At 39.0% G+C, this 13,610-nt stretch overlaps 1 protein-coding gene and 1 long non-coding RNA gene across 2 annotated transcripts; both read right to left on the bottom strand.

The window, feature by feature from the left end:
• Nucleotides 1-1,363: 1,363 nt before the first annotated feature.
• LOC143549095 (uncharacterized) lies at nt 1,364-1,641 on the bottom strand. The gene is made up of 2 exons (XR_013138080.1): nt 1,546-1,641; nt 1,364-1,455 (listed from the first exon to the last, which is right to left on the bottom strand). It is a non-coding gene; the product is annotated as an uncharacterized LOC143549095 (long non-coding RNA).
• Nucleotides 1,642-1,645: 4 nt separating this feature from the next.
• LOC143549113 (eukaryotic translation initiation factor 3 subunit B-like) lies at nt 1,646-2,822 on the bottom strand. Its single transcript, XM_077040102.1, has 4 exons — nt 2,629-2,822; nt 2,030-2,267; nt 1,794-1,944; nt 1,646-1,674 (listed from the first exon to the last, which is right to left on the bottom strand). The coding sequence occupies exons 1-4, from the start codon at nt 2,748-2,750 to the stop codon at nt 1,646-1,648; spliced, it is 540 nt and encodes a 179-aa protein (XP_076896217.1). The 5' UTR covers nt 2,751-2,822.
• Nucleotides 2,823-13,610: the final 10,788 nt, after the last annotated feature.

Genomic DNA, 13,610 nt, shown 5'->3' with positions numbered 1-13,610 from the left:
GAGAAGATGATAAAAGAAAACTGATCTATGCAGTTAGGGGGTGTTTGGTACAGAGAATGGAATTGTAGAGAAATGGAATTGCAGAGAAAGGGAATTGGTCTGGAGAATGAGAATTGACTGTTCTGTTTGGTAGTACAGAGATTTCAGTAGAGAAATATAGCTGAGAATCATTTCTCTTGTTTGGTACATAGAAAATAAACAGATAATTATATCAACTTTATCATTAACACAAGTATTTTTTTCATAAAAATTATTTATTAAAAAATAAAAAACATATAAAAAGATGCATAAATTCCAACCAAAATATGCATTGATCAAACCAATTCACATACAAAATATAGTTTTTAAGCAAAAAACATCAACCATAGTTAAAACCAATTCACATACAAAACATACTTCAACCATACACAACTATCCCATTGACCCATCGGTATACAACTCGACCATCTCAATTTTCTCTTCTATTGTCAACGCAAGAAAAGAACGTCCTAGATCCACATCTTTACCAATCAAATGAGCTGCTTTGAACCGTTTTTTCGTAGTGATACCTGGTAAAGCTTTCAACTTATCACTAACCTTTTCATAGATTTCACGAGCCTCCATACCTTCTTTGCTAAGTTGTTCACCCACCATCTCCCCAAATCGAAGCAAAACTTCCTTGATATCTTTGCAAGACTCTCGATATATCTCATCTGCATCCGTGCTTCTACCTCTTTTGCGCTTGCTTGTTACACTTCCTGTTTGTCCTTCAGATCTATCAACATTTGGAACGGCTTCATCAACAAAATCAAAGTCTTCAATATCAACAGGTGAGCTTTTTTGCGTCTCTTGAACAACATCTTCTTCTCCAAGGTCAACTGCTTTACTACCAGTAGCTCTATCCTTACCGAATATGGTACACAATTTGTCATAGAAAGGAAATGACTTGTCACGAAAATTCACAGCACCTTTGTGAGACTACAAGACAATTACAAATAAATTAGACTAAAATTTTAAATGTTATATAATAGTTTTTGTATACTTTATTTGAAGAATAATATTATTTTTCATCTATATAATATATTTTTAATTTTTTATTTAAGTGCGCTTTTTTTCCTTAGACCCTCGCTTTTTTTGCACATTGTACATTTGATAACTATGATATATAGCCTTACATATACAACCCATTTACAAATAAACTGGTTGAAACTTCCACCAAATATAACATCATACAAAACTATATAGAGCAGAAAACTTTCTTACATGAGTATCGCGAGGGTTGCTTGGTTCATGGCTGCTATATGTAACCAGATATTTCTCACCAGGAGAGAAATCAATGAATTTAACCTGCGGATGAGCATATCGCATCAGACGGTTAAATGTAGTAGCACCGCCCCAAACAGCAGCACCTTGGCGGTGAACCGTGGCTAAGTAGGTCCCTAACGGAGACCACTGCACAAAACTTTCAGTCCAGAACTGCAGACAAATACAATTCAACATAATCAGAATCCTTTCACAGAGTAAAATAAGTTAATTAAGATACCAAGACAAAGTATTTTTATTTACCGGGCGTTTGTAAACAGGATCAGCCTTCACTTGTCTTGCATCATTTCACAGAACCTCCGTATCTGATCCAGCACGGATAACAAACTGATCTCTACCTTTCTCACCAGTAAGCCAGCGTTGCAGATTCTCCTGCATTAATACACAACGACATTATCATCATTATTAAGTTGCAAGCTATCTTACTAACATTTTATAATAGCCAAAAAAGGCCATAAACAAAAATCAAGTTTCACGCTTCACCCAAAAACCAACCCCTGGTGTATAAGGCTTAATCTCCGGAGGAGCCCACTTGTCTGGGACATTCATAAATTTGTCGATTTCATCAATCATGTTGACAGCAAAAATGTGTGCTCTGTCTAGTCTGTATCCATTCGTCTTTTCCTTAGCAAGTTCAGCTTCCTACAAGAAGATACAGCCACAAAGCAATGAAAGAGATTTATTTAAAACTTGATAAAAATATAACTAGATTTTTTATTGTCAATACCTGTGGAGTATTGTACTCAATGAAGCAATAACCTAGGGTTTTACCGGTGTCTTCATCAACAGGCATCCAAAGCCCATTTTCCTTAATAACTCCAATTTGGCTGTAGATTTTACGAACCACACCTTCAAGCTTATCATACTTTTCTCTAGGCACAACTGGCAAATTATCCACAACAATAATACTCCCAAATCCAGCATCAAACTCCAACTGATCCCCCTCATTTAGATCCTCATCATCACTAAAATATTCAAACACACAATAAAGATACAAATTAATAACCAAAACAAAACACTGATATTCAAAACTCATCATACTAATAATCACTTGTGTACATAAGCATCAAACATGCTTACAACGAATACTCAAATTCAAAACAAAAACACACAAAATAAATCATCATTAAGCAATTAAATACTCCATATGCATACATGTAACCACTTAAATTAGGATTTGCAGCTAATAACCTCTAAAAACACCAACAAATCAATTAGCGGCAAACTATTAGGGTTTTAACGGCCGTCATCATCAATTATTACAATTTCAACACAATACGTACATAAATCAGTGTATGTATCAACGGTTGGTTAATTTATAACTACCTAATGATGCCGCAGTCTTCACCGGGAGGGAGGCGGATGGAGTTCCAATCAACTGCAGATAAATCGATGTTCAAACGAGCGGCTTCAGCTCTTATTGCTTCCATTGACATTACTTCCGCCATGATTTCTACAGGTACCGTAGATCGAAGAAAGGTTATAGTCGGCCGTTGTTTTATCTGATTGATTTAGCGAAAAGGTTATTGAAGGAATAGGTGAATGTTGCAACCGATTGGTGAGTGACTGTCGAGATAACGATTAACAGGAGGCAATTGTGTTGCGGTGCTATCCTTGCTGAAGGAGGAAAATGGGAGAAATGAAAAGGAGGAAATCAATTCTCCGCTTTTTTTAGAGAAACAAAATCAGAGAAATGGAAATGGTTTATTTCCATTTCTCACCTCTTTCTTTCATAAACAAACAAGAGAATTCTTTCCAATTCCATTTCTCACCCCTCAATTCCCTCTACCAAACACCCCCTTAGGGTTAAGGAATAAGAAATCATAGAGTTAGACGTGGTTTTTAAAAACTGCTGCAAAAGTTATAATCTAAATCTTTAGAGGCAGTTATAAATCTTCAAACCCAGTTTGTTGGCATCTTATTAACAAGTTTAAAGAGAAAAACATTTTTAGACGCGGTTTTGGAATAGCACCGTGTCAAAAAAAGAAACCCAACCGCATCAACAGTTCATTTTTCTACTAGTGAATATAGAAGTTTTACATTTCTAATGTGACTTAGCTAGAGTAAATTGTGTTGGGTTTGCAAACTTAATTTGTATTTGTAGTTTTAATTTTAATTTATATTAAATAGATGAGCTTAAAGTTAGATTAATATCAATATGTTATTTTTAATTAGTAAAATATAAAAATCTCACACATGATGATAATAAACTTATGTCATAGTCAGTCACTGCTAATGTGTTTTCGAATTGAGTTAAGGAGAAAAAGGAAATGAATCATTTCTTCTCATTTCTTTTCATATTTATTTTCCTTCCTTCTTTCCTTTTCATCTAATTCTTTTCAATTTGAAATTAAAAAGAAAACAAACCCAATCATTTTGTTCTTCATTTTCCTCATCTTTTCTTTCCTTTCTGAGTTCCACTTATGGGGAGAAAGGAAGTGAAAGAATATATAAAGTGTGTTCTTGAGATTTTTATGGAGAGAAATATAATTTTGATGTGTTACAGAGATTCATTTAACAGAAGAAAAGAAAGGAAAGAAAAGAAAAGAAAAGTAGTGTGGAGTAAAATGAGATGGATATATTTCCTTTCAATTTGGAAGGAATTGAAATGAATCGAAAGAGAAAAGAACGGAAGGGAGGGGAAGAAAAAGGAAAATGATTATTTTTCTTTCCTTTCTTGAGTTAAACGAACTTGGGAATACAACATAAAAGAGTAAAATGAGATGGATATATTTCCTTTTAATTTGGAAGGAATTGAAATGAATAGAAAGAGACAAGAACGGAAAGGGAAGGGAAAGGAAGGGAAGAGAAAGGAAAATGATTATTTTCCTTTCCTTTATTGAGTTAAATGAATTCGGGAACACAACGTTAATGAAACTCGGAAACATATATTTCATTGTTTCTTTCTCTTTTCTTTCTTTAATGAAACTCGGGAACACAGCACTCCACATCAATCTCTCTACTTCCTTTATTTCCTTTAATGAGACTCGGAAACACAACGTTAATGTCGTTCCTAGGGCTGCCTCCGAGAAGAAACGAAAAAAGAAGGGCCCGGGACATAAAAAACAAAATACCCTAAAATATAAACTCAAAAAATATAATATGATACGAAAATATAACATACTAAAAACAACGTTTGTTTGGTTGGTAAAATATAGGTGTTGCAGCGGCGAGTTGACGTGAATTTGGGTGGTATCGACCACGTTTATTATGGTACCAAAACAAAACCCAAAAACTAATTTCGTCAAGTTAACATATTTAGAAATAAACAATAAATAAATAAAAACACGGACGTCGGGGCAATAAGTTGACGCGAATTTGATTGGTATAGACATGCTCATTATTAGTAACGGAAGTAAACCTAAATAATAATTTCATTAAATTATCATATTTAAAAAAAAAAAGAAAAAGAAAGCCATACCGTAACATTCGTTACTTTTCTAACCCGAAAACTCGATCCATTTTAAATTTTCAGCTTTGTTATATATATATGGCAGAGATAATTTAAGAACCTTAATGAGTTTTAAGATTTAAAAACCTCATTTTTAACCACACATTTAATTAAACAGGTTAGATTATGTGGTTTAAATTAAATATTTAAATCTGTTAAAAATTTAAGTGGGAGAGACAATAAAGATGTACAATGATTAACATTAATTTAAACGTCCATTACACCTATGTAAAAAGTCGATTCGGTGCGCAAAAAATGTTGTAATTTTTTTACGACATATAACATGCATATATTATATATATATGTAAAAAGAATTCAAAGAAAAAATTTATTACGTTAAATTTTTTTGAGTTCTTAAAAATTTAAAGTGAATCTAAAAAAATCAGCGCTACATACCTATATATATTATTTTTCGTTCAAACAGGAAAGAAAAGAATAAAAAGTAGAGATGGCAGGGTGGCAAATACGACCACAACTTTTGCACAAATCCCTACAGAATGACGTTGCTGTAAAAACCCTAATATGCATTCACATACACCTATAAACATTTGCTATTTAGTCCCTAAACAAATAGCTTCTTTACAATCTATCTTTTTGATTTCACATTATTAAACGGATTTGGTATTTCCTCTCACACTAATCAAGTAATCATAGATTTTCTACTTTTAACGCATACCATATTAATTCTATGAGTTATTTTGCATAGCGTTCGTATCATCAAAACTAACTACATTTTCATTTCTATAAAACATGTTTCAGTATAATTTTGTCATATAATAGTTCTAAAACTTATAAATAAAACATAAAAAGTTGCACAACCCAATTCATGATATTAAATCTTGACATTTAGAGCCGTCTTTAAAAATCTCTTAAGGCACGTTCGTTTCACATAATGAAATGGAATTAGAATGGAATTTGCATAGGATTTGAAATTGTTAGGAATTGGATTTGAAATCTGAACATTTTAATAGGGAATTAGAATTTGAAGGATTAATTGAAATCCAATTTCATTCTTGATGTATTCGTTTGAAAAATGAATTGGAATCGAGTTATTATTTTTTTTAACGAGGATAACGACAGAAACATTTTAGTTTTTTGAGATTTTTTGTTTTTTATTTATATTTTGCGTTATGATTATTTTTTATTTATTGAATCTTTTAGGGTTTTTCTATTATAATCAAAAACCCCTCAAAAAAATATTCAAAAATAATAATAAAAAAATTCATAACTCAAAATATAAATCGAAAACAAAAAAAATAAAAAAACTAAAATGTTTTATTCGTTGTTCTCGTTAAAATAAATAAATAAATAAAACCTCGAGAAAAGATTCCAAAGAATTCACTTGAAATCCTCCATATTTTGGAAGGATTTAGAATCCCTTTATTTAAAGGAATTTGAAGGAATTGAATTTCAATTCCAATTCCTTGACAACCGAACACACCAAAATGAATTAAGATTCCAATCCAACGAAACGAACACGACATGTCATGGGATTTTAATTTTAATTCTTTTGAATTCTCACGAATTTTGTGAAACAAACGCGCCCTAAAGGGCCCGAAGCGAGTAAAAAATGCCCCATAAAATCATGTTTTTTAACTAGCGATAAATAATTTGACAGTTTTACTAATTGGGTTGCAATTCTAAAACCCAATACAAACCAAAACAAAAAGATAATAATAAACAAGTTATAAAAATAACTCATATAAAACACATTTTTTTAATATAACCAAAAAAAAACTCATGGAAATTGAATTGAAGACCTTTGGTGGCCTAGCACTCTTCCATTGCAACACGAATTCATTTTGTAGGTTTTTATTTTAAAACAAAATTTTTATATAAAAATTATTTTCAACAAATATGGGTCTTTCAAAAGACTGGACCTGGCCGGGTCATTCACCCTTCTCACCCTCTCTATGAGCGGGGCCCTACTGAGACTTGTCTAAAATGCATCTATTTGTGAGAATACAAAATTAATGACTGGTTACGTTTTAATTTTATCAAGTGACACTCAACTTTCTCACGTAAAAATTTTTATATAATCTTATTTGACAAATTTAAGGTGTCAGGAATAATAACTTCAAACATTCTTTTTGTAAGATATATGCAATTGAGACAAATGTATGAACTTTAATATAGCAAAATTTGGTTCGAAGACTTTCATATTTGATTAAAGGTGTTTAAAGACTTTAACATGACAAATAATTAGAGATTTGTTTACAAAAGAACCAGAAGGTATAGTGGTATCTTTACTATCTTGTAACATTACTTTTTATATCATATTTACTTTTTATGAAATAAAAAGTATTTGTTTTACTAAAGTAAAATAACTATTGTTAGGAATTTTCATACGGAATGTATACATTTTTGTATCATTACTTGTATAAATACACGAAATGCTACATTATATATGACAGTAAAGTAAAGTTAAAAGTTACAAGATGAACATAAAAGACACTAAATTTGTTATAAACAACATATAATAAAATAATAAAAGAGGAGGGTGTTCATGTATATATACACATAGTTAAGGGATAATTTTCATGAAAAGACAAGAAGTGATGAAACTGACTCCTTGGAGGTCGGTCTAGGTTAGATAGAGCTACAAGTTACCGTTCTTTCTTATCTATCTATCTATCTATGAGTCTGAGTCAGAGTCAAAGTCAGTGATTGCATTAAATACGCCCACCGGCTCCTGTCTGTTGTCCGTACTTGATTCACCGACTACTTCCGGTCAACCTTTCACACCAAGCCTCCTTCATACTTCATATTACCACCATCTTTGTTCCTTCTTATTCATTCCAAATTCACCACACAGATTATTATTATTATACACCAAAGATTTGTTCTTTTTAACCATGGACACCAAAGAGTTGATGACCATGATGTTAAACATGGAGAATAATAATAATAATCATAGCCCATATAATTATCATCAACTTGCTGGTGATGTTGATCAGAAGAGTGCTACTTCATTAGGGTTTATGGAGTTATTGGGCTTTCAAGATTACTATCCTTCTTCTATCTTTGACACCATGACGTCAGCTGCTGATCATCATCACTTGAGCCAAGGTGATAATAATAATAATAATAATAATCATAATAATAATCATAATCATAATGTTGGTGTTGATCATAATATTCACAAAGAGGTGGAAGGTGAAGAAGAATCATCAGTGGTGTTAAATGGACAGCCATCTTCACCAAACTCTTGTTCAATCTCCTCACCTGCTAGTCATCATCATCATCAACTACACAGCAAGTCTGTTGAACAGTAAGCACCCCTGCATAATTACTTGTTTTAAATTTGAATACAATTTTTTAGAATATATAAAAGATTTAACATTACCTGTTAGCTAGGTATTGTGTATTATTAATTTAAGTGTTTTTATATATATGGGAGTACTTGTAAGGAGAATGATTATAATAAATATATACAAACCTAGCTAATTCAAATCATTCTTGATAATGTAATCTGTCTAGGCAGGACATGTATCTCTATTACTATGGATTTCATAAAATGAAGTAGTTTTAATGGTGGTGTTATCATTATCCATTTTTTAGTGACGACTCTAGTATATATTTAAAAAAAGAAAGAAATATATTTGTCCATTTTCCAAGGTTTGAAAGGAGTGTGGAAACGCATTACAACTCTTGAATGTTTTGATCATGTAAAGATTGTACAATAAATTCTGACTAATATATATTGCTAAATATATACTAACAGAATGAATGCATGTAAAATTCGAATTCGCAGCATTGAAGAAAACAAAACAATGGGTGGAGACGAAAAGGAAAAGGAAAGAAAAAGAACCAAGATTTGCATTCATGACAAGAACCGAGATTGATCATCTAGACGACGGATACAGATGGCGAAAGTATGGCCAAAAAGCCATCAAGAACAGCCATTTCCCAAGGTATATATTAATCAATATGGTTTGGATATGATGAAACACTAAGTGACCCAGGGCAGATTACGGATAATATGGGGGTTAAGTAATGTTTCCCACGAGGGGTTAGACCCGGCAAAGATGGTTCTTCTGATAACCTGCAAAACAGACACCGTGAGCTCGTCACTGAGAAGGGGGGGGGGGGGGTTCCTCCTTGTGACCACCCTCCGGCGTGAGAATCAGACTAGATTGCTCTTTAAATATAAATGTATTTTAAGAGATTGCTAGAGCAGATATCAGGTATAATATGTAATACGAGATAATATATGATGATAATGTGATAAGATCATACCATTTGGGGTATTTATAGCCGAATGTAGGTTTCCAAGGAGGTGTAGCCGGCTGAATAGTATTCCTGTTCTACCAACTGTGGCCTACGCACGTGCCATGCTGTTAGTTGGTGGGTAGGCAGCGGCTGACAGTGAGCAGGCCTGCTGTGTACTATTCCTTTTCCACCAACTGCCGGCTATGCACGTGGTATGACAGGAGTTGGTGAGTAGGCAGCGGCTAATAGTGACATACAGTACAAGAGCATGCTGCTCGCCATACTGTTGTCAATGAGCTGTCGTATCTTTGGTCAGATCTTTTGCCCATACCTCGTCAGGTACAGTAAAAGATCTTCCCGTATCGTACGGACTGGCTTATTCGGGCGGGAGTATTCCCCCTCCCGCCTTTGTGCGGGATTGTTCCCGGCTTTGCTCATTCCTTCATGTGACAACTGAATTATTGAGAGCTAAGTGCCTTGTGCGTGTAGCCTTGCTGCGCGGGTGGCCTTCCCTGATGGCTTGTATCCGCAGCTGCGGGAACAGGCAGAGTACTTCACCATTGGGAGGCATTTCCTGCGGGAACAGCTTACGTACTACGCGTAAGGACGTCACGTCTCTGAGCATGGTGGGTCCTGCGGATCCAGTTGGTTTCTGCGCAGAAGTCTCTCTTCAAGGTGAGTCTTGCGGGTCCAACTGGGCTCTGCTGGGACCTACCTCTTCAAGTCCCCCCAGTCCAATGTTCTTCTCATGAATGTTTAATAAAGTGAGGTGAACTTTTGGACTTAAGCAAAGGGTTTTGAAAAGGGTTTAGTTTTAAGGTTTTCCATGGGGATTCTTCCCGCGGAAGTCCTTATGTCACTTGCAGAAATTCCCGACTTTCCTGCTTGATCTTTGGGTATGATGCGGGTAGGTCTGTAATCTCCTCGCAAGTCATGAGCGTTGAGTCCCACTTGTGTGGATTCTCCATGAGGTTTTGGTAGTTTTGAACATAGTGATCAATTATGTTTAAACCACCAATTCCATCTTGGAGCTTCAAACAATGTAGTTCTCGACGTTCCCGCTATGCGGGGATGTTATTCCCGTTTCCGCAAGCATTGCCCAGAAGATCCTTCTTGGTTTCAATTCCCTGCGGAGCGCTAGGTATGTGAAGGGTTTTGCCTTAACACTGTACCCGCGCTCGTCTTACGGTTACTTTACTTCCAAGGTATTCCTGGCGTCAATTCCCTGTGGGTGCAAGGTATGTGAAGGGTTTTGCCTTAACACTGTACCCGCACCCGTCTTATGGTTGGTTGCCAAGGTATTCCTGGCGTCAATTCCCTGCGGGTGCTAGGTATGTGAAGGGTTTTGCCTTAACACTGTACCCGCACCCGTCTTATTGTTACTTGGTTGCCGAGGTATTCTTGGCTTCAATTCCCTGCAGGTGCTAAGTATGTGAAGGGTTTTGCCTTAACACTGTACCCGCACCTGTCTTACAGTTACTTGGTTGCCAAGGTAAGAGGTATTTTCCCGCTTACTTTTGAATCTTTTTGAATTTTGAAATTCGAAGAGTTGGTGAAAGGATAAGAACAGTCCAAACCTCTGAAACGTTGTGCGACGGTTTCTCAGGCGCGTGGGCGCGATTTTTCCAGACGCTTTTTCAGGCGTCTGGAGGCTGGGGTGTCCAAACCTCTGAAAAGTACCTGGTCATTCCAGACGCTTTTTCAGGCGCGTGGGCGCGATTTTTCGGGCGCGTGGCCGCGAAATTAATGGTACGCGTCCTTTCAACAGCTGTTGCCAGCTTGCTTTTTGCCACGTGTCATAGTTTCATTGCACCTTCGATTTCTCTCTCTTCCGAATTAATTTCATCGCATTAATTGCGATTAGTATATAAAGGGGGAGAGGGTTCTTTGTAATCCACACTTTCACTTTTCTCTTCATCTTCAAAACGATTTCCGGCGAATACTCACCTTTCCAGTCGAGCATTCTCTTGAAATCGTTTTCTTCTTTCATCTGCAAGATGTCTTCTCACGATCTCGAAGCTACAGCCCAGGAGGCTGGGGTGTTCGCCGATGACAAGAGTACTGCTGGCGAGTGCCAGTGTGCTCTGCCTGTCGATCTGTATCAGTACATCGTCAGGAAGTTCATGCTCGAGTCTCTCGAGCCTGAGTTTCCTGAACCCCATCAGACGGTGTATGATGCCCCCAGAGGCAAGATCGGGGTATATGCTGCATTCTTTGTCTATGGGAATCTTAGGTTCTTGTTGACAAAGTTTGTGTACCGTGTCCTAGAGAGGCACAGTGTACACCTGACCGAGGTGCACCCGATGGCGATTGCGAAGATTCGCCACTTCGAGTGGGTGTGCCGGATTCTGGGCATTGAGCCCTATGTCGACCGCCAGATGACCTTCTACTCTTGGAGGTGCATCCAGGGGTGGTATACGCTGATAACCCGGATTAAGGGTTTGAAGATTTGCGCAACCGAGGGCAGTCTTCGTTCGTGGAAGCGGGAGTTCTTCTACATCTCCGCTCGCGCCATCCCCCTTGCCATGAAATTCAAGAATGGGCAAGCACTTCCCAGCCTTCACGCCTCCAACTACCAGGAGGCGGAATGGTTCTCGAAGATATCCCGAGTCCAATCTCCGGTTTACCGGTTTGCGGAGTCCGGGATGGTGATGCTCGGGATGAGCCGGGTGTGGAAGGATGCGGATGCGCAAAAGATTCCAATCGTCATTGAATACGGTTCGAACTCTGTTCCTTACGGTATGCTCTGTTTCTTTTTGTTGATTTAGAATCTCTTCTAACTTCTTTCCTGTTTATTTCAGAGGGGAACGACTTGCAGTCGCTCCTGTATCCGCGGGAGGCTGACAGTCTCGCTCGGATGGGTACTCGTGCTCTAGATGAGAACGAGTTGCCCATCCTTGAACAAACGGCGGATCGGTTCGTGGAGGTCTACCCGCTAGGCCACGAGATCCTGAGCGCTAGGCGGCCAGGTAAGGCGTTATTCAACCCTCGACCCCTCAATGTTGAAACCTCTGCTGGAATTCCTCTAATCTTATGTTCTGATGAGGAATCCGCAGATGGTCCTCCGTTGGTGCGGAAGAAGAAGGCGGCCGGCGGGAAGGGAAAGGAGAAGGTGGCCTCCACTGCCGATCCGGTGCCTCGGTCTGATTCAGAGGCCGAGAGCAAGGAGGTGACGGGGAACCCGGGTGGTGATAGGACCACTGCTCCGGAGGCTGCGACTGTCACCTCCGGAGAGCCCCGGATGACGACGGTGAGCGGCGCAAAAAGGCCGGCTCCATCGGGTTCGTCCCCGCCTGTCCGCACTTTCAGGCTCAAGAAAACCCGTAAGTACAAACTTTATTTTTAACTTCATAGCTTAATATCATTAACACTTATCTTCTTTGTGCTGGCGTGGATGTTAACGCAATCCAGGGTGGAGCGGGGAGGAGTACCTCCGGACCCATGACGGTAGGTTTGGTCAGCCTACCTGAGGCGACGACCCAGGCGGCTGTGCCTGCGCCTGCTTCCGCTGGTTCAGTTGCTCACTCCGTTGAGCCGACTGTTCCAGCTGTGATGACATCACCGCCGGCTGTCAGTGCCATTTTTACCGCATCTTTCACTGAGCGGGCGGTTATTTTTTCTGCGCATTCCGCAGCGGCGACCACGGTTGTGAGTTCACCTCTGGTGAGTTCACCTCCGTTGGTTTCTACCGCGGCGGCCTCCATGCCTCAGACGTCGGCAGCTACAGCCGATACTTCAGGTATGCATGGGGCTTATCGCCAACCTCTGCCTCCTTCCCATCTGCCTGACCTATTGGATGGATTTCCCTTGGGTTCAGGTGATGGGTTCGGCGGCTATCGGCCTGTTGTTGACCCTACAGGTGCGTAGGGTTCTTTTGGCCATTTTCATATTTTTATAATCTTTTCCTAACTGCTTTATGTTTTCTGCAGTGTCGGATTCCAATGAAGTGTATGTTCCACGATGGAACATCCGCCGAGGAACAACCCTTCGCACACCTGTGGAGTGCGTGGAATGGGCTCGTCACGCAGCTCCCAGTGGTGCGTTGGGGGAAGCCATGGCTAGCTACCAGGAGGGTAGGCTAACCAATGAGCTTCGGGTTCTCCTGGCCCGGATGCAGCCGCGCGTCGAGCTGCTTTGTCGTGAAAACGACAAGTTAAAAGCAGCTCGCCTTCAAGAAGTAGCTCGGGCGCGGGCTGTCCGGAAGGAGAACGTAAGGCTTACCGCAGTGGCTGCGGAAAAGGAGAAGGCCTTCAAGGCCCTCGAGGTTGAAGTTCAGGCCCGGCTCGAGGCCCATTCCAAGGCTGCCCAAGCTGTTAACGAACAGCTTCGGCTGGGTAAGGAAACTGCAAGGAACGCAACCGAGAGGGCCACCAAGGCTGAAGCTGTTGCTAAGCCTTTACGCGTGGAGAATGAGGAGCTTAAAGCCAAATTAGAGGCTCTCCAGCAGGCTCATGATGCCTTGGCGATGGAAGATGCCAAAAAGCTCCAAGAGATCTTGGACCAGAGGGGGGTGCTTGACCACACTGAGCGGAAGCTAAAGGGCGTCGAAGAGGCTGCGGCTAAAGAAGTGTTGCTTGCCAACCTCAACCAAAGTGAAGCCGAACGCGCCCGTAACGAAGCTCAAGCTGCCCTCCAGGAGGCTCTG

This window comes from Bidens hawaiensis, unplaced genomic scaffold (assembly GCF_021521415.1).
Source record: "Bidens hawaiensis isolate Kalapana, Puna unplaced genomic scaffold, B.hawaiensis_p1.1 tig00015443_1, whole genome shotgun sequence".
Classification (NCBI taxonomy): domain Eukaryota; kingdom Viridiplantae; phylum Streptophyta; class Magnoliopsida; order Asterales; family Asteraceae; genus Bidens; species Bidens hawaiensis.
The sequence above is the reverse complement of the archived record's forward strand: the minus strand, read 5'-3'. Positions and strand labels throughout refer to the sequence as shown.

Excerpts from the sequence above, each read along its gene's own strand:
- LOC143549113 (XM_077040102.1), bottom strand. The coding sequence starts at position 2,750 with ATGGCGGAAGTAATGTCAATGGAAGCAATAAGAGCTGAAGCCGCTCGT. Across the intron at positions 2,268-2,628 it reads GAAGACTGCGGCATCATTAG|TGATGATGAGGATCTAAATG; the intron begins GTAGTTATAAAT and ends TGAATATTTTAG. Across the intron at positions 1,675-1,793 it reads GCCTTATACACCAGGGGTTG|GAGAATCTGCAACGCTGGCT; the intron begins GTTTTTGGGTGA and ends GTATTAATGCAG.